Source organism: Zalophus californianus, chromosome 5 (assembly GCF_009762305.2).
Source record: "Zalophus californianus isolate mZalCal1 chromosome 5, mZalCal1.pri.v2, whole genome shotgun sequence".
Lineage (NCBI taxonomy): Eukaryota > Metazoa > Chordata > Mammalia > Carnivora > Otariidae > Zalophus > Zalophus californianus.
The window spans coordinates 129360429-129380713 of NC_045599.1; the positions used below are offsets into that span (position 1 = coordinate 129360429).

Consider the following 20285-nt stretch of genomic DNA (forward strand, 5'->3'; position numbering starts at 1 on the left):
CTCTACCACTTGGTATGTGACCTTGGACAAGTGATTTAATCTTTCTGTGCCTTACTTTTCTCATCTGTAAAAGAAGGAAGACAATAGCATTTACCTTATGCAGTACACTCAAAAATCCAACTATGTAAGGGTTGAGTTTTATTACTGTGCTATACTACGTTAATCTCTTGTAGGATTAACCTAAATTCTGAGTCTGTTTTTTAAAATTGTGGTAAAGTACACATAACATATAATGTACCATTTAACCATTTTTTAAGTATACAGTTCAGTAGTGTTGAGACCATTTACATTGTTGTGTAGTCTCTAGAACTCTCTTGATTTTGCTCAACTAAAACTCTGTACCCATTAAACGACTCCCCAATCCCTCTTTCCACTAGCCTCTGGCAACCACCATTCTTTCTCTTTCTATGAATTTGAGCTCTCTAGTACTTCCTAGAAGTAGAATCACACAGTATTTGTCTTTTTGTGACTGGCTTACATCACTTTGCAAAATTCTCAGTCTGTTTTTACCTAGTCACTTCCAAGGACTAAAATCTTCTTTTGCTACTATGGAGAGAAAAAAATCTAAAATCTTCAGTCTGGAAATCAGAGCCCTCAGTCTGGCGTTCATGACACCCGAACCCCTTACCTCCTGGTGTTCTTCTATGGGGCCTTTGCTCTAGCCAGAGTGCCTGTGCTCTTCCCTCCATGCTTTGGTCTGAGGGCCCCCTCTCCTCTCAGCCCTTCATCAGCCTAGCTCTGCCCCATCCGTATGTCTGGATCCCATGCACCTCTTCCAGGAGATCTCAGGGACCCTCTGGGTCAGGGTGGACCCACCCTTTTTTGAATTACTGCACCTTTTTAAATGTGAGACTCCAACATTGCTACTGTGGCATTGTTCATTAGGTCTTTCTCTAAAACTCTCTGTTTTCATTGCTTCCGTAACTAGATTGTGACTTAGCACCACGGGCTGTATTATTTTCATGGTATTGCCTAGCAGAGTGCTTGGTGTGGAGTAGGCACCCAAATGTTTGCTGAAAGAATAAACAATTGGGAATTTCTTCATCTTCTCTTTCCCCCCCACCCCCCGACCTCTATTAGAGAGTTCCAGTGAATCCGAATGTGAGTCTGATGAGGACAGCACCTGTTCGAGCAGCTCAGACTCTGAAGTTTTTGATGTCATTGCAGAAATCAAACGTAAAAAGGCCCACCCTGACCGGCTGCATGATGAACTTTGGTACAATGACCCAGGCCAGGTGCGCATGTTTTTATGTTGTGTTCTTGCTATGAAGGTTGCAGACCCACACATCACATTTATGACTTCAGGCTCAGAAGATGCATGTTGGCTGGTATGAAAAATGAATTTTACTCTCAGGTTGTGTGTCATTCCTTGGAGCTTATTTCTCTTCAGCTTCAGAGTTCAGCACCAAAGCATAAGCACCAGTGCCACTGTCTCCTGAATCATGTTTGACGATGTTTGTAAATTCTGTGTTAGGGAGCAGGGTAATGGTGTTGCCTCATTAAACTTACAGTAAACGGAAGGAGACAAATGGCAGGCTGAGGGAGAGAGCACTTGTAGGTCTTTTTAAAAGCAATTCATCTGGAAGGTATCTTGCAGTGATATAGTAAACAATGTCTTAAGTCCTGTAAGACTTCATATTTCTTAGTTGGTCATAGTCACAATTCCTTGTAAGTTCTGTTCCTTGTTAAGCATTTTTGAGCTAATGATGTCATAACTGGACATAATCATTTTTATTTTTACTTAACTGTTTTATTATGAAGTAACACTTTAATACCAAATAGTATCTTTATAAAAGATTTGTATTCTATAAATATACAATACATATAAAAATAGTATCTTTAATTCACACGAAGTTATTAACATAATAAAACATATACCTATCAAAAGATAATGTAAAATGCAGACTTTATAAATAAATGCATACCATTCTATATTAATTTGAATGTTCTGGTTCTTGGTAGATGACAGCTATCTGAATGGTTTCTTTCTTTAGAATTAATATAGGCGGAATGTCTGACAGAAACGTATTTTGTGGTACTTTTTGCTCTCTTGGAATTGAGCAGAAATGTTTATTTTATTTATTTATTTATTTATTTTAAATAGATTTTATTTATTTATTTGACAGAGAGACACAGTGAGAGAGGGAACACAAGCAGGGGGAGTGGGAGAGGGAGAAGCAGGCTTCCCGTGGAGCAGGGAGCCCGATGCAGGGCTTGATCCCAGGACCCTGGGACCACGACCTGAGCCGAAGGCAGATCCTTAACGACTGAGCCACCCAGGTGCCCTGAGCAGAAATTTTTAAAAATGTGAAGCATTTTGAACTTACTTTATGTTATTAACCGTGCATATGATCTCTTTAAACAGCTTTAGTGAGTTATAATTCACATACTATGCAATTTACACACTTAAAGTGTACAATTCAATTTTTTTTTTAGTGTAGTCACAAGATTTAACAACCATCATCACAATTTAATTTTAGAGCATTTTTGTTTCCCCTAAAAGAAATCCTGTGTCCATTAGTTGTCGCACCCTTTTCCCCATATGTGGTCTTCTTAGCACTCTGTTGCTCTATCAAGAAGCCTATTCCTTGGTTTCTATGTGTTCTTTCCCTTCCTTCCTTCCTTCCTTCCTTCCTTCCTTCCTTCCTTCCTTCCTTCCTTCCTTCCTTCCTTCCTTCCTTCCTTCCAATCTGAGAGAGAGACAGAATGAGCTGGGAGAGGGGCAGAGGGAGAAGTGGGCTCCCCGCTGAGCAGGGAATCCAATGTGGGGCTTGATCCCAGCACCCTGGCATCATGACCTGAGCTGAAGGCAGATTCTTAACCAACTGAGCCACCCAGGTGCCCTTGTACATTCTTATTTTTATTAGAGATTTACAAAGGCCTTCTATGTAGTCTCACCCTTCTGTTTTCTATGTTTGGTTTGTGTCCTCTGTACAGTTGAGCCTTGTAAAGGGCCGATCTGCCCTGGGGCCAAGACCCTGGTAAAGGGCAGGAATGTAGGATGTCTGTGTGCTTCTCTGGAAATCAGTGAGCATGAAGTGATTTCTCCACTGCCCAGCATTAGGAGTGGTGTTGTGACTTTTCAGTGAAGCCCATCACAACTCGGTTTACCAACTGTTACTGTGGATACTATCTTAATGTGATTTTTTTAGGTAGCGATGTTATTCCTCTACTGTGCTACCTGAAGCTTTAGATTTTCCAAAAGGATAAAGAAAGTTATCATTTTTCACTTTAATATTTCTTTTTGAAGTTTTATTGAGACATTTTCATTGGATGCGAGTTACAAATCACTAGAACTTTAAGGAAACGTGTGTTACATGTTATAATATGTGTCTTATACCTACATATATATTTTAATAAATACAAAGAAAGTGAGAAATGGAACTTCTCCATTCTGCCTTGAATTGATGCTCTGGTCTCTGTTTTGATTCAGTATTACCATTTGTATTGAATAAACTCATGAAACTGGCTTTTAAGGCCCTTTATGATTTTGACCTCAGTTCTGCGTCTTTGGTCTTCTTCCTCGCATAAATGATCCACTCTGTTTAGATAGGTCTCATGTCCCTGGAGCATAACGTAGACTTTCTTCCTTCCCTTTTTTTCCTCATGTAGAATACCCTTCTTCTTTTCCTTTCCTGTTCTGCCCTTCACATTTCATTTCTTTAAAGCCAGTGATATGGTATCGCCACATGGACTCTTTCCCTTTTTCTTTAAATTAGTAAGTATATCATATGTATGTTATTTCTCCTGTCTAGAGTAAATATTTCTTGAATACATGGAGTTATTTGTCACCCTTCTTTCCCCCTAATGCTTAGCAGTCATCTTTCTATCCAAGAGGCATTCAGGAATTATTCACTCATTGTATCACATGGGTGGAGTTCATGGTAGTAAAATGAATTCAGGTGAAAAAGCAGACATTGACTCACCTGATTAGCATTGGGTTTCTCTCCTTCTAGTAGCATTTTTTCCCCCTCTGCTTTAGATATCTTTAGGTTTTTCTTTTGGAAACATTTAATCTGCAGGTCACCTTCAAAACATTCTCTGTGTTCCTTCAGGATATAAAATGTGCTTTTCTTTTGTGAAAGAGTCATATTTCCTGAAATAAGAAATGTGAGAAACACACTGAAATAGTGGTAGGAGAAGACGGGGGCAAACAGTGCCCTGACATTGATATTTTCTGCTTGGCTGCACAAATAACTCGGGAATCCAGCATTGTCATACGGTTTCCCTTTATCAGACAATATAGACAGTCTGCAGCTTTATTGGTTTTGGAACATCCGTTTAATCTTCTAACCGTGACAGCCTCTTCAGAGCTCCCGTACTCATCACATTAAAACCCACAGAGTTTCCGAGGCCTCATTGTGCATGGTGTGGATTTTCCCCCCAATAAAAAAGAATTACATTCTGTTTCTGACAGATGAATGATGGGCCACTCTGCAAATGCAGCGCCAAAGCAAGACGCACAGGAATCAGGCACAGCATTTATCCCGGAGAAGAGGTAACTCATTTGGGTTATTATATTTGTAAGTGCTGAGGAGTCAGAAGTAGACAGATGCTGTTGCTGTTCTTTTCCCATAAATGAAATAATGCCATTGAAATAGTCTTTTTGTCTTCCCTAATAGTCTCTGTTACTGATAATTGGAGAAGAAGAGTACTTGGGTTTTGGGGGATGGAGTGGGAAATGTTATAAAGGAAACTTTAAAAAGTTTTGGAAGATTCATTGTTTAAAACAGGCAAGGTGTATTTGAGGAGTTTTTGCTATTATTTTAAATGTCTTAAAACTGTGCACATGGTAATTTTTTCATGCTTTTATTGTGAATGGTTGTGAATGACCTTGGAAAAATGATCTTAGTAAGCTACTGTAAGGCACATGTTCTCTTAACCTAGGGGTATATATGTATATAAGGGTATGCTGTCGTCTTTTTTAGTCTGTGGTCCCCACTAAACTGTGAGTGGTGCATGGACTGTTTGACCTGTGTACCCCATCCCCTGGTTCATCAAGGACATTCCAGATATGTTTGACTGAATGACTTGAATACTTTATGTCATAGTTATATATAACTGTTCCTTTTCAATTATTTTCCTTCTTGCCATCTTTTATTTTTATGTTATTAATCCCAGATTATCACTTAATGATCCAGCACATTATGTTTAAACATAGTATGTGTAAATCCTTAATTTCTGTGGAAGACTTGTTTGAGACCATAACAATAATGGGAATAAAGACTCTGTGGCAGGGATGGATATTTTTAACTACTTCCTGGCTTGGACCTCATTTGTGTTTGAGTGTCAGCAAGTGTAGCAAGGAACTGTGCGAGAGGATCTGCACCTTGAATGTCCATACCTGTGCCTCAGGTGGGGCTCTCTGAAAGCAGGTGCTGCAGTAGAGTTTGCAGTATGAGATGTTTCATAGGGGTTAGGCAAGAAGAGAGTGGAGGCAGGATCGAGCAGAGGGAGACGTCCCCTGTGCTGGGTCTCTTATAAAGCTGGAACTGCTGGACCTGTCTTGAATCAGGCTGGCGAGCCTCCATGCCCTCTTTGCCTTCTGTCCTCAGAGCGGGCTGCCCTGGGAAGGGCACGATCTTGGGGAAGGGGGCTCTGTAGCAAAGGACCCTGAAGGAGCCGGTGGCTGTGGGCTCTCTTGCTCTCTCCACAGCTGGGCAGCAGGCCCCTTCCTTGCTGGCTGAGGACTGGTGGGAGGCAAGCCCATACTCAGAGTACACGTTTATTCCTGTGAGAGCAAACTTCTGGTCCTTTCAAGATGGATGGGGCCTATGTAGCCAACCACCTGCTAAGTGGCAGGTTGGTCTCCTGGTTGATCTCCTCAAGGAATGGAGCCATTTTGGGGGCCCATCATTGGTCATTGTAGATGGCCTGTGGTTTTGGCAGTTTGTGTAGCCAGCTTAGCCTCGGTAAGTTAGGTCCGTGCTTTTGGGCTCATGTGAAGTAGCCTGTACTACTGTGGCCACTTCATTCATGTGCCCAGACTGTCAGCCCTGGGTAGCTGATGACCGAGGCTGGCTGACCCCATCTGGCCGAGTCATTTTGTCATTGAGGTGGTTTAGCACCTCTTCTGTGGAGGGCGTGGTGTGTGCTCTCCACCCACGTGTGATAGAGATTGTCGCATTCACTCCCACCTGTTCACCCACACGTCTACCCCAAGACCTTTTTTTTTTTTTTTAATTTTTAAAAAATTTTTAAGTAATGTCTACACCCAGTGTGGGGCTCGAACTCAGAACCCCTAGATCAAGAGTCACATGCTCCACTGACTGAGCCAGCCAGGCTCCCCTACCCCAAGACATTCTTATCCCTGATCTTCCAATCTTTTTCCTTCTAGGCCTCTGACCAGCTGGCATGGCCACTTGCTTCTGCCATGAGTCCATCTATATTCTAACCTCAGGCTGCTTCTCTTTCCACACAAAGCGGATGACCAGGTACATTGCCTGAAACTCTGCTCACTGGAAAGACTTGCCCTCATCGCTGTCTTTCAGATTCCTCCCTGAATGCAGCACAGTCCATTGTGGGCATGCTCCCCCTGCCCTGACTGACTCGTTTGCAAACCAAGCTTGGGCGCGTCCCTCTGCTTTCGCCCTTCTGTCCTTGGTCATCAGCCGAGGGCGGGCGCCGGGTGCCGGTGGTGGGCCACCCGCTCCTGCAGCTTCTTTGTGCCTCCTACTGCGCCTGTGCGCCTGGCTCTGGGTGTACAGCCTCCATCTTATGATGGATTGTTGCTGGTCCCCTCCAGACTTCTGCGTGGGACTGACAGAACCCAGCTTGGGATGGGCAGTTCAGCCACATGCCTCTTTCTGTCCCTTGACCATACCTTCCATGTCACCCAGGGCCCGGTCGCACACTGGTGCTATTTCAGAGGCATATAATTCTTCACTGTAGGCGGCATGGCTTTGCCCCAGAGCACCAGATACCAGCATTGTGATTCTCCCAGTGGCCACAGAACCCCCCTCAGCGTCTTTTCCCACCAGCGACGTAGGATTTGCTGCATTATGTGGCCCTGACAGCAGGGCTGTTCGCACCACAGCTTGGAAGCGCTGGCGCCTTTCTCATGGGGCCACACTCAGAGCTGGCAGCATTCTGCGCCTCTCTAGGAATGGCCCGGAACAGCACTCCTGGGTGGGGATTATACTGCCTCCCGAAGAGGCCCACCTGCCATTGCGCTTTTGTCTTCGTTGTAGGAGGTGGAAGATGCAGTGATTTGTCTTTTATTGTGGACTGATGTCTTGGCATTCAGATCCCTGGCTTTTAAAAATGGTGTGGCCGTGGTAGGCCCCTGAATCTTCGCAGGGTGTTTCTCTCACCCTCTGCAGCATGTGGGCTTTGCCGAGGCTTTTAGTTTGGTAAACATCATGTCACAGATGCAGTGGAGCACGATCATGTTCTGCAGTATGTCCAGAAGTCCAGAGAGCTCCTTGGACTGTTGGGACAGTGAGTGGGAGAGTTAACACAGCCTCGCAGCAGAACTGTAACTGTTGTCTTTTCTATGTGAATGAACACAGAATGTGAACCATTTCTTATCCTCATTCTGATTGGGATGGAAAAGAACACATTCAGCAAATCAGTTGCTGTCCACTTTGAACCCGAGGTCATATTAATCTGCCCTGAACTGTAGCATCTGGCACAGCTGAGGTGGTCAAAGCTACTACTTGGTTGAGCTTGTGGTAGTCTGTAGTTATCCTGCAGGATCCATTTTTTTTGTTTTTGTTTTTGTTTTTTCCTCCGGAAGCCAGATTGGTGAATTAAAGATATGATAAAGACTGTCACCCCTGTGTCTTTTGGATCCTTAAGGATGGCACTAATCTACACCATTCCCCCAGAGAGATCCTGGTTTTGATGCCTGTGTTGGGGATGGTGGTAATTTTGGTGGCTTCTGCTTGACCTTTTCCAGTATGATGGCTCTTACTCCACAAAACAAGGACCCAGTGTGGGATGGTGCCATCTGCCAATTTTGTCAATTCCAATGAAACATTTTGGGGGCCGGGGAAATGCCCCCTGGGCAGATCTGTGGACTCAGGACCTGGACCTGTGGTAAACCAGACCTTGACTGAGATTCCTTTTTTTTTTTTTTTTACCTTGGCTTCGTATCACCCAGTCTAATGTGTACCGAGGTGAAGTATCCAGTCCCCTCTGAGTATCAGTGTTGATTCAGATGCTATGTCCAATACTCCTTGAACACCCTTCGTTCCCCTTTCCCCAGTGCACAGTTTTTTGGGTAAATGGCCATAGGCCCCTTTGGGGAAGGAAGGGTTGTCAACCATTTTTGCTTGCAGTGGTGTTGTAGGGCCCTTCCTACTATAGGTCGGGAACTGGGAAAGAGAGCGTGACTGTTCATTGGAGCAACCTACCTCCAGCCCCTTCGTTAACCATTCTTGATTTCTTCTGTTGGTACAAACTAAGTATTACTTTTGTCAGCTACTCAGTTATTTTACCTAAGGATACTATGTTCTATGAACTACTTCCATGACTTTTTGTGGACCAGACCCCTTTAGTTGCCACTTTGATCTCGCTGGTTATGATGATGCTGTGAGACCCAGCTTCTAACAGTTAGCCCCACCGTCTTGCCTCCCGTGTTTCAGAGCCCTGTCATCCCTATTGCTGTGAGCAAGCTCTGCTCTATGACCACCTCTCTTACAGTCAGCCCTGGCCTGCAGAGGAGGCCGCCACTGATCTTCCTAGTGAGGCTGTGTCCCTTCCCCAGCACATTCCTTTTGGCTCCTGGTAGATGGCCTTTGGCATGTCCTCTGGGGCTCCTCATGAGATAAGATAATCTGGTGTATTTTTCAGTCACAGATATTATATCCATTCTAACGTGCCTACTTCCTGACTTTGAATTACTTCCTTTTCTGTCATGGCAATTTTGGTATTTTAACCACACTCATAGTGGGCTATTGCTTTTTCATGCTTTTAGGAGACATCCTAGTAGGGAATTCCTGGCATCTGGTGTCCCTGAATCCTGAATGCTCGCAAGTCAGTAAACCCTTCCCTAACCACTTTTGTGTTCTGGCTCTTTTGGTCAAGCCCTCTCAGCATCCAGTCTTGTGCAGACTCCTGCTGCTGGCACATGCTGGCTAGTTCTTGCAGTTCCTTTGGGATATAATCTCTCCTTGCAGCACCTCCCCAGCTCGGTTATGCTGTGAAGTGACCCTAATTATAGGTCTCTTGGCCAGGAGGGGAGACTGATTGGGGGGAGGCAGCGTTGCCTTGCAGGATCTTCCATTGCCTTCGAACTCAGGTGAGTGATTGCTCTTAATAGACAGGGTTGGACCACCTTTGAGGAGATGGAAGGTTTCGAGGGGTCTGTGGGGTTAAAACCTGTATGTCCTCATCTCAGGTTTCTAAGTCTCGTCCCTTGGCATAAGAGATCTACCCTGGTTGGCTGTAAATTGTCTCTAAGGTCCACGCATCTCTGACCCTGGGTTTGGTCTTGGCAATGCAGGGGACAGCTTCCCTGTGTGCCTCCAACAGTCCGTCTGGCTTTCAGTTGCCTTCCCCCCTCCCCATTACATTTTTGTGGAGCTGGGGTTCTCCAGGTATCAGCTTCACCTGGGAACTCCTTAGGAGCCAGGTTCTCGGCCTGCTTCATCTGCTGAATCAGAAACCCTGGGGGTGGGGAGCAAGCAATATGAGATATTTAGCAAGCCATCCAATGACTTCAAGGCACACTGAAGTTTGAGAGACATGGTAGAGCATCAGTGGTGCTTAGCAATAGCCATCTATCCCGTTATCCTGATAACATGCATTCTCTCATAGTCTTAAATACCTGGTACACTGCACCTGCTTCCACTGGTACACCCTCCCAGTTCACCATCTTTGAAAGTTTTCAGTGGGTCTGCCATCTGGTGCCAGGGACTCTAGCTAACCACCATGATGGGGTCCTTATTGCCAGCAGGCGGTAGGTGATTTCAGCTCCAGAATCCTATCTTACCTCCAGCTTTCTTGGATCATTCCTGGAGCTACACACTGGATTCTCCGGAAGCAGATGCTAAGATGAAGTTTGGGTGCCTCATGTTTCTTAGGGAACTTCACCTGTGAGAGGAGGAATGTGTAAGCAGGACTGGACAGAGGGACCAGCTGAACCATGAGTCAGCCCCGGTGATCCAAGGAAGGGGAGCAAAAAGACCAGATCAGTTTCTGTTTTCCATTTCTCATCTTGAACTCCATGCACATTCTATTCTGCCACCTCTCATGTGTCCTTCATTTCTGGTCCCTTCTATTTTTACTGAGCACATTTAATGATCCTTTCACTGTTTTTTTCCCCCATCAAAACCTGCTATTACTTTTGAGATGCCCCCCCCTTTTTTTTAGCATATTGGGAGTTTAGCCAAAGGTCAAGTATTGTGTTATGTTACAATAAAAGGAAGATAGTCCTAGAAATTAAGATCTAGAAAGATCTTCATGTTGTCTGAACCCCTTGTATTGCATGCACATGAGGAGATTGGTTGAATCCTGGTGACCAGCCTGTTCTTTTTTATTCATCTAGTTAATGGTACTGTTCTTCCTACCAACCTGTGAAGGAACACATGTAAAAACTCGTTTGTCAGATGTGGATCTAGAAATACAGTCTGTTTTTAAATAAAAATATTTTGCTACTTTTCTTTTAAACTCACTTTTGTTTTTCTCCCTTAGGCCATCAAGCCCTGTCGTCCCATGACCAACAATGCTGGCAGACTTTTCCACTATCGAATTACAGTCTCCCCTCCTACAAACTTTTTGGTAAGTTCCTAACAAAGTCAGATTTCATTTACTTTATTTTATTTTATTTATTTTCAAATTTCATTTATTTTAAAATGTAAATGGGTTGGATATGTACAAATAGGTTTAAATGTGAATAGTCTCAATACTGATTCAGTTTTTAAATTTTCTTTAAAAAAATTTTTATGTTGATAAAACTGGCCTTTATCATAATGACTTTTCTTTTGCTTCCTCTCATTATACTACTTTCTGTACTTTTTTTCAGTTATGTTGTCAGTTCCTCATAGTAGCCACATCATAATAGCCATGACTTTTGGAGCTATTCATTGGAACTGTGGAGTTGGAAGAATGTGTAGAACACTTTCTCATCTCTTAAAAATTAGTGAATAACTCATACTATATCTAGTGACCAAATCAAGAAGATCTATTTATTTATGACAGTAATAATAATAATACCTAATATTTGTTGACTGTGGTACCAGGCACCACTCTGAATGTTTAACATGTATTAACTTATTTCTCACAACAAACTGATGAAGGAGAATTATTATCCCCACACTACAGATGGGGCAGTAATCTCTGTTTTACAGATGAGGTTAAGTAACTTGCTTAAGATGATTCAGGTAGTAAGTGGCAGAGTGGGGATTTAAACTTAGCGTGACTGAGTGTGCATGACTGCTATTGCACTATTCTCTGTTGTCTTTCACAGTGCAAAGTTATTAATTCTATTGCCTCTATCATCAAGAGATTTCAATTTCAAAATTAGATTATTAGTAATTATATATTTTAACAACTTTATCAAGATGTTCATATACCATAAAATTCACCCATTTAAAGTGTGTATTTCATGATATAATTCTTTTCACAGAATTGTGAAACCATCACCACAATCTTATTTTAGAACATTATCATCATCCATCCTCAAAAGAAACCCTGTACTCATTAGCAGTCAGTTCTTTCATATCCCTCAGCCTTCAACAACTAAGATACTTTCTGTCTCTATCATTAGCCTGTTTAGATATTTCATGTGAATGGGATCGTAGAAAATGTGATCTTTTTCGCTTCTTTCACTCAGCGTAATGTTTTTAAGATTCATCCATGTTGTAACATAATAACTTTATTCCTTTTTTTTTTTAAAGATTTTATTAATTTGTCAGAGAGAGAGCACAAAGCAGGGGGAGCGGTCGGCAGAGGGAGAGCCAGCCTTCCCCGCTAAGCAGGGAGTCCAGTGCAGGACTCGATCCCAGGATCCCGGGATCATGACCTGAGCTGAAGGTAGATGCTTAACTGACTGAGCCACCCAGGCGCCCCAAACTCTATTCCTTTTTATGGACAAATAATATTCCTTTGTGCGGGTATACTATATTTATCCATTTATTGAGTTGATGAACATTTGGGTAGTCTCCACTTTTTGGGCTCTTATGAATAATGCTGCTGTGAACGTTTGTGTAGAAGTTTCTGTGTTGATGTATGTCATCATTTCTCTTGGGTATAAACCTAGGCCTGGAGTTGCTGGATCGTGTGGTAACTCTGTGTTTAATATTTTGAGGAACTACCAAACTGTTTTCCAAAGTGGCAGTACCTTATTACTTTGTCAGAAGTTCTTTTCATTATGTTTAATTTACACCAGCTTTATTTAGAGTTATTCAAATAGAAAGTAACAGTAGTATTGGCAAAACAACCAATGTACGTGTGGGTATTTGCTAGCATCCTCCTCCAGTTCTTCGTGTGTGTGTGTGTGTGTGTGTGTGTGTATGGTTTAAAAGAGTAATGTTCAATACCTGTGTTAAAAACTGCGTTTTTCAGGGCCCGTGGGTGGCTCAGTCGGTTAAGCATCTGCCTTTGGCTCAGGTCACAATGCCGGAGTTCCGGGATCAAGCCCCGAGTCAGGCTCCCTGCTCAGCAGGGAGTCTGCTTCTCCGTTTCCCTCTGCCCCTACCCCTGCTCATGCTCTCTCTCTCTCTCTCCCTCACTTTCTGAAATAAATAAAATCTTTTAAAAAAGTGTGTTTTAAGTTACCAATCTTGATAATTAGTTCCATATTTAGCATCTAGGATTAAAAATGGTGGTCTATAAGAATAGCATAAGGAAGACAATCTCGTATGCTTGGATTAACTAACATTTGTATGTTTTAAATACAGATTCAATTTTCAGATAATTAAGATTTTTGACATTATGTGGGAATTGATTTGTTGCCATATGTGGTGGGGTGGCTTCTTGGAGGTCCTCGGAATGGAGCTGGGAGGGGTTGAGCCTCTGGCACCCTGAGGCCTTTCAGGGCCTTCCAGGCTGTTGCTAGTCTTGACTATTGTGATGCTGAGTTTTTTTCCACTTTGAGCTTTGAGTTGACTGTGCTATTATCTTGTTCTTATTAGGACTTTCGTTAGTTCAGGAATACAGTTCAGAAAGAGTAGATCTGGTAGTATTGTGGATTAAATAAAACAGGTTCCTAGAGAATGAAGCCATATAGCCTTTTTTCCCTTTATGATACCCATAATAAACTTTCTTGATGGTCTCAATATGTAAATATTACTGAAGCCAGAGAATTCCACCTAAAATTAAACTTTTATATAAAGTTCTCCCTTGTTGTTTAGAAGAATGTTCATGGAGCCCATGGAGTCTGTCCGTTTCTCCTGTTGGTACCTTTGTGTTCTCATGGATTTCTGTACATGCAAATCATGTTCTTAAATTCGTGCTTTGTGTTTCTGTTTGCTTTTAGACTGACAGGCCAACTGTTATAGAATATGATGATCATGAGTATATCTTTGAAGGATTTTCTATGTTTGCACATGCCCCCCTGACTAATGTAAGTATGTGCTAATTGGCTGGCTTTCTCCTTTTCCTGTACTCTCTTCCTTCCTGTCATTCTTTATTTCTAAAAGTCAAAATAAATTTCTTCTCTTCTGACTTGTAAGTAACATTTACTTTGCATCCCTCTGCATGAGCTGCAGGAAGTCTGTGGCGGCGTGTGTCAGGTGGGGGTGTGACGTCTGTGCTAATGAGTCACAGGTTTGGTCCACATTCAATGGTGTAAGTAAACATGTGTAAGAATAACATTTTGAGAGTGTGAAAGATGGAAAAAGAAGGATAAACTGTGGAATAATGTGTCAAAGCTATTTTGGGCTGGGTGTCCTTCAAAAGAAAGTTGGAAAGTTTTAAGGAGCAGCTATTATCTGGTGTCTAAGCAATAGGAAAAGAAAGAGAGCTGTGTTTGGGGCATCTGGAGCCTGCATTAACTTCCTGCCTTTTTCTGCTTGCGAATCCCAGGACTATGTCTTCTTTAAGAGATTTTGTCTGACATAGAGATCTGTGATATTTTTATACAGATATTAAGGTTGCTTTGTTTAGTAAATTGGTTCAAATGGAAGTTCTGTTATCTGTGAGTCAAAATCTCGCTGTCTCAAAGCTGACAGTCTTGGGGATTGTCTTACTTATTCTGTATTCTAGTTGGACATAGAGTAGAATTTGTTGGCTGCTCACACTATAGCAGTATACTTTACCCAGTCCAGATGCTGTTAGAGAACTTACGGAATTATAGCTGTGGTGTGTCTACATCAAAATGCAGCGTTCTTTAACCCTTTCTGAGTTGGTTATAAGACATTACACCGGCAGTTTAAAAAGTTATTTAAGTGCTGTTTACTCAGAACGTGAAATTCTGTTCCATTGGAGAGTAAAGAATAAAATTTTTGCCTGATCTTGTTCCTTTTTGTTGTTCTTTTCTTCTTTATAAGTAGACATGATTTTATAGTAGTGGTACTAATTTAAAACAAATTGTTTTCTTAGTGGAATTTTCCTTATTCCACAATATATTTTATTCTAGAGAATTTTCTTTGGAAGGTGATGACATTCTATATATAAAAATAAGATCATTCGATAATACATATTACCTCTACCTCCAGTGTGGACCGTAATACAGAAAAGAGCTGTATTTGGACTGTTCTTTTTTTGAGATATAATTGACATAAACCATCATATTAATTCCAGGTGTACCGTGTAATAATGAGTCAACATTTGTACATAGTGCAAAATGATCACCACAGTAAGTCTAGTAACATCCAGCACCACACATAGCTACAGAATTTTATACTGGACCATTCTTAACAGTCTTTATGAAAAGGCACTAAGAGGTTTTGAATTTTGATGGTTTCTTCACTTTTTTTTTTTTTTTTAAATGTCTCAGGCACGCAAACCCTTTGTTACACCAAACCTCATAGTCTCAGGGTGGAAAAGGCCATTGGAGGTCCTCTAGTCTAGCTCCTCCCACATAATGCATTTCTCTCTTTTTTTCCTCAGTTGGCTTGCAAATATAAATAATTTAGTTACCATGAAAATATTTAAAATTATCTCTTACTTCCTTGGAGGTAATGTAGATAGATCTCATTTAACTTTTAGGATCACTTTAATCAAAGGAGGAAAGCAGTGTGGCTTCAGAGAGACCAGGGTTTAAACATTAGTGAATTGCACTCTTAGCTGTGTGATTTGACCTTTCACCTTAGCCTATGATTTGATCTTTATAATCCCTGATTTTCTCATCTGTAAGATGGAGGGATTGTAGCAATCTTACCAGTTTTTGTAAAAAATAAATGAGATGACACGTGAAAAGTGTCATAGTTTTTGGCATACATGTTGGCATTTCTTATTTTGGATAAGATGTCAGACAGACCTGGGTTTGTGTCTTCTAATTCTTTTTTTTTAACCAATTCTTAATATTTATGTGACCTTGGAGGAGTGATTCTTTGAGCTTTATTTAAAGCCTGTCAGCACAAGGTTTGGCACTGAGAGGCTGCTAATGCTCAATTAATTGCAGTTGTTACTGTTATAAAATCAAAGATAGAACTGAAAATTGCTGGCTTCAGCATATATTTTATATAAATACTCATATTCTTCAAATTTGAGAACTTCACTCTGTAATGAGAAGATAAGCCTCATCATTTATGTTAGAGATGTTGATAAAATAAATCGAGTTTTAAGCTCAATGTTGTACAGTTCATAGGGATTAGATCCATCAAAGGCCTCTTGAATTTGAAATAGCCTCCCAGAAAAAGAATTATTAAATCGCTTTACTGATCTGATTCATTTTCTTTCTAGAGAGAGCATATCAGTAAGAAGGGCATGCAAATGATGGTAATGTTAAAATCTCAACCAATCTAGTTCTGACAAGTTTTCTTAAGATCTTCTTCAACTGAAGTGGATTGAAAGCCTTGTTGGCTAAGTGTAGAGCATTTGGGAGCATTTTATCCTTTTATATAGCACATTTGCTACTATTTAGAATACCTGATGTTATTAAGGACTTTGACAACATAACTAAAGTTATAAAGATACATGTATTAGATGCATAATGTCCTATCCTGTCCTCAAAAGCACAAGAAAACCCCTGCTTTTAGATGGCTTTCCATTTCCAGTGGCCTCACTGGATTTAGCCATTTAGCACCTGGAAATAATAGAGTTAGAATGTAGAAGTTTGGGAGGGTTTTTTGTTTCTTTACAGTAGGATGAAATAAGGGTTAATAAGAGTTAATGTCAGTCTTCAAACAAGTTTTAAGAAATGGTAGGCATTTATATTATTTGATTGACCATTGACCCTTCAATAAATTGAGCTTGCCATCTGTAGAGAAAATGACAAGTTCTCTTTGAGTCTTAGAGAGAGATAAAAGTGAATAGAAAAGAAGATCTTGCTTTCCCAGATTTGTGTATCTCAGAAGGGCTCTGGTGGTATGAATGTGAGCCCAAAAGAAAATAAAGTATATGTAAGAGAAGAGCTCAAAGAAAGAATCCCAAAAAGGGATTTTAGTTGAAATAATATGGGGAAAGGACTGTTCTTTCATAAATCATCTAGCAGAGTTGCTTTTGTGCGTCGTAGAAGGAGTAACTTTTGCTCTTTCTTTGCCTGCCTCTTGACTTCCCAAGGGCTCTGGTTCTTTTTTCTTCTGGCTGCTCTCTTCTGAGTAATACAGTCTCACCCACAGGTTTTCCTTCTGTGCATCTTCTGATCCCCACCAAATTGATATTTATAGCTATGACATGGTTCCGTGCTCCACACTCACATTTCATATTGCCTTTTGGACATACCCACCTTGATACCACTTCAAGTCCCTCACCCTCAACCTATGCAAGACTGAACTTATCCTCTTCCTCGCATACTGAATTTGAGGTACTTGGGGGACACCCTATGAATTTCTTTGTATTAATGCCATTGTAATTTATCTTGTCATTAGGCCAGAAATCTAGAAATTTTTCTCTCTTCTTTCTTGTCTTTCCCTTCCATATCAGAATGGTCATTGTATATTTTATTAACATCTCCCATGTTTAAAATTTGCCCCCTTGCTTCCAGTCTTCTCTTCATTTGGCTCCTGGGCTATTTCATTAGACTCTAGTCTGGTCTTCTGGTCTCTTGCCTTGCTCTACTATAAACCGTTCCCACACTGTTTACATAACAGCCCATTCAAAATGTAAACTATGATAGTCTCTCACTTAAAGTACTTGCCTGACTTTGCATTGCCGTAAGGACAAGCCTTTAATCCTTAACGTGGTTTATATGGTCTGCATCACATAGTTCATACTTTTCCTGTCTAGAATCTCCTTGCTTCTCTCTCTCCATGTATTTCATTCCTGAACAGCTAAAAGACTTGGTCTTCCCTCAGCTCCCTATTCTCTGTCTTGCTAGAAACTAAACACCTATTTTTTCCCAACTTAATTCTGGAAAATTTTTCCCCATCTTTGAAGACTCAACTCAAATGTTACCTTCTCTTTGGTTCTTTTGTACTTTATACTTTGTTGTTTGCTTAATTTGTTTTAATTTCACTTACTACATTATATACTTTATATTTTATTTATACTTGCTTACATGCCTGTCTTCCTCTTTAGATCCTTACCTTTTAAAAAAGATGAGAGGGGCGTCTGGGTGGCTCAGTCGTTAAGCGTCTGCCTTCGGTTCAGGTCATGATCCCAGAGTCCTGGGATCGAGCCCCGCATCTGGCTCCCTGCTCAGCGGGAGGCTTGCTTCTCCCGCTCCCGCCCACCCTGCTTGTGTTCTCTCTCTTGCTGTGTCTCTCTCTGTCAAATAAATAAATAAAATCTTTAAAAATAAAAAAAATAAAATAAAAAAGGTAGAGGCTGTGGCTTATTTTAGAATAACTACGGACCTAACACAGGTTGTTAGCAAAGGATGGGTATTTAAAAGTATGAATAATGCACAAATTTGGAATTCTCAAATATTTTTAAATGATTATAGGAATAAAGAACTTAAAAATAATCGTGGCCTTAGTATATCACTTCACTTCGTTTAGAACTCATTACTAAAAGGTTGAAAATGGATTTCTTATTAAAGTTGATTACAAATTTCACTCAAATTAGCCACTATTCCTTAAAAAAAAAAAAAAAAAAGCACCAAAAAACTGAACTTCATTTCTGAGAAAAAGATTTCCAGTAGATGGCATTATAAGACTATTTTTGGTTTTCTTGCCTTTTTTTTTTTTTTTTGCTGGTAGAATTAAAGTTTGTTTCTTTCTGATTGCTGTGATTTGTAAAAATGATTACATCTGTATAAAATCATCTTATGGACAGATTGAATGGCCAGAAAAGCCTACTTAACATATCTCTAGGCTATTCTTTTCCTTAGCTCGTCCGCTAAGCCACTTCAGTGACCTCACACTTTCCCTCTCATTCCTTCCTTCATTGAAAAATACATTTATGGAAAACCTATTATGTGTAGACACTAAGCTAGTAGTCTGATGACCAAACAAGATAGATGTGGATTTATTTCATCTGGGCCTTCCTTCATTTCCACACAGAGCCTGAGTGTCAGAACAGGTAATGAGAGGTGTATACTCTAGTGGCTCAGAGCTGTGGTCTAGAGCAAGATTTTCTTACTGCCGGCTGCCTTAGGCAAGGTACCTATGCCTCTGCCTTAGTTTCCTCCACTATACAGTGGGGATAGTAATTGTGCCTATCTTATGGGTGTGGTTTTGTGAGTGACCATACGTGAAGCAGCACAACAGTGCCTGGCTCAGTGTTAGCTATTATTCCTGTTATTACCATGGTTGCTCTTGCTCCGGAGCCAGATGGGCGGCCTGAACTGTGTGCACTTCAGTGACTTCCGAATCTAAAACTGATGGGTTGGCATCCTGCTATCACTAATATAGTTGAAGAGCTAAAGATTCTGAAAGATTTAAAAAACCTGAGAAAAAGAAATGTTTAATTGTGATTTTATCAGTACTTCCGAGGTGATGTGTTTGGTTTTAGTGGGTTCTCATGTTTGTGTTGCTGCTGCTAATGCAGTTAATTAAGCACCAGCATTATGCAGGTTTCCTGTAGAGGACGGGCTAGCTGGGTTCTTGCCATTAAAATCCTGCAGTTGTGGTCAAAGCTTTGTGTACAGTACTGTTAGCAGCTTGGGTTCAGGTGAAACCTTCTCATTTGGTTTATGGCAAATACACATGCACTGGAAGCCTGCAGGAGGGTACTGCAGAACTGAACCTCTCATTCTTGTTATTGCAGATTCCACTGTGTAAAGTAATCAGGTTCAACATAGACTACACAATTCATTTCATTGAGGAGATGATGCCTGAGGTAAGAGGAAAGATTATTTAATAGACCGATGTAGTTTGCTCTTTTTGCTTGTTTCACACTTAAATCTTTAAACCATTAAACTTGGCCAGCTCTGGCTATTTGCCATAGGAATGCCCCCAAAGAATGGTGTTTGCTGTTGAAAGGGTCACTGAGCTGTAGCTCTAGGAGCAAGGTTAAAATCTGGGTCATTTTTCAACTTCTGTTGACCTATTTTTGAACTTATTTCTCCTCGTCTTGCATCTGCTAATAGTAACATTACATCTATTTCCAGTTTGTTTTGGATGGGGGGCAGATTCTGGTTACTGGTCGTTATCAGAGGGGAAATTAGAACAGTGAATCCGAATCTGATAACTGTTGGAATAATCTTATTCATTATCTCCAATGACAAGATCAATGCTTGGTTCATTTTTCTTCCCATATATTTACATATTTTTCCTAATTGTTTTTCATTGCGGATGCTCAGCGGCAGATTTATCTAAATATATGCAAGAGGTTTAAAATTCCAAAGCAAGATTAATGTGAATCTCAGAATGATTCATTGCCTGATCTTGAATTTAGTGGTGTCAACAAATCACACTAAGAAATAACAACTAGACAGCAAACAAGCTTGTGCACTTAACATTTGTTGAGTCGGGGTCGATTTCCTGAGCCCCTGGCTCTTCTAGCAAACCTTGTTTAACAGTGAAGCTCTGTCATGGGCAGTGGAGCACTGAGGGGGATTGATGAGCATGACACACATACTTAGTTTGCACCTGTTTCATTCTGAGCAAGTCCTGGTAATTCTACCTGTTTTTCAAAAAGAATTAAAGAGAAAGGGCTGCCCCTTCATTCCCCAGCTTAGAAGGGCTTTTTTTGCTTCCTTTTGATTTTTAAGGTCATAAGCCTTCATTGGCTATTGTAAAAGTTGATGACTTCTGGCGTGATCTCACACAGGGTGATTTATGAACCCTGAGCAAGACAAGTAGGAGGAAGAATTATGAGACAAGTCTCACTTGTAAATATATCATCTGTTA

General features: G+C 40.9%; 1 protein-coding gene across 4 annotated transcripts in view; it reads left to right on the forward strand.

Annotated features, from left to right (window-relative positions):
* Positions 1-20285, forward strand: part of DROSHA (drosha ribonuclease III) — a 120857-nt gene that overhangs the window by 18921 nt on the left and 81651 nt on the right. For all 4 annotated transcript variants that reach the window (XM_027605558.2, XM_027605555.2, XM_027605557.2 and 1 more), the window contains 5 exons: positions 1081-1235; positions 4418-4498; positions 10639-10725; positions 13424-13510; positions 19201-19272. In XM_027605558.2, the coding sequence (XP_027461359.1) occupies positions 1081-1235; positions 4418-4498; positions 10639-10725; positions 13424-13510; positions 19201-19272 (482 nt within the window). The remainder of the gene's footprint in view (positions 1-1080; positions 1236-4417; positions 4499-10638; positions 10726-13423; positions 13511-19200; positions 19273-20285) is intronic.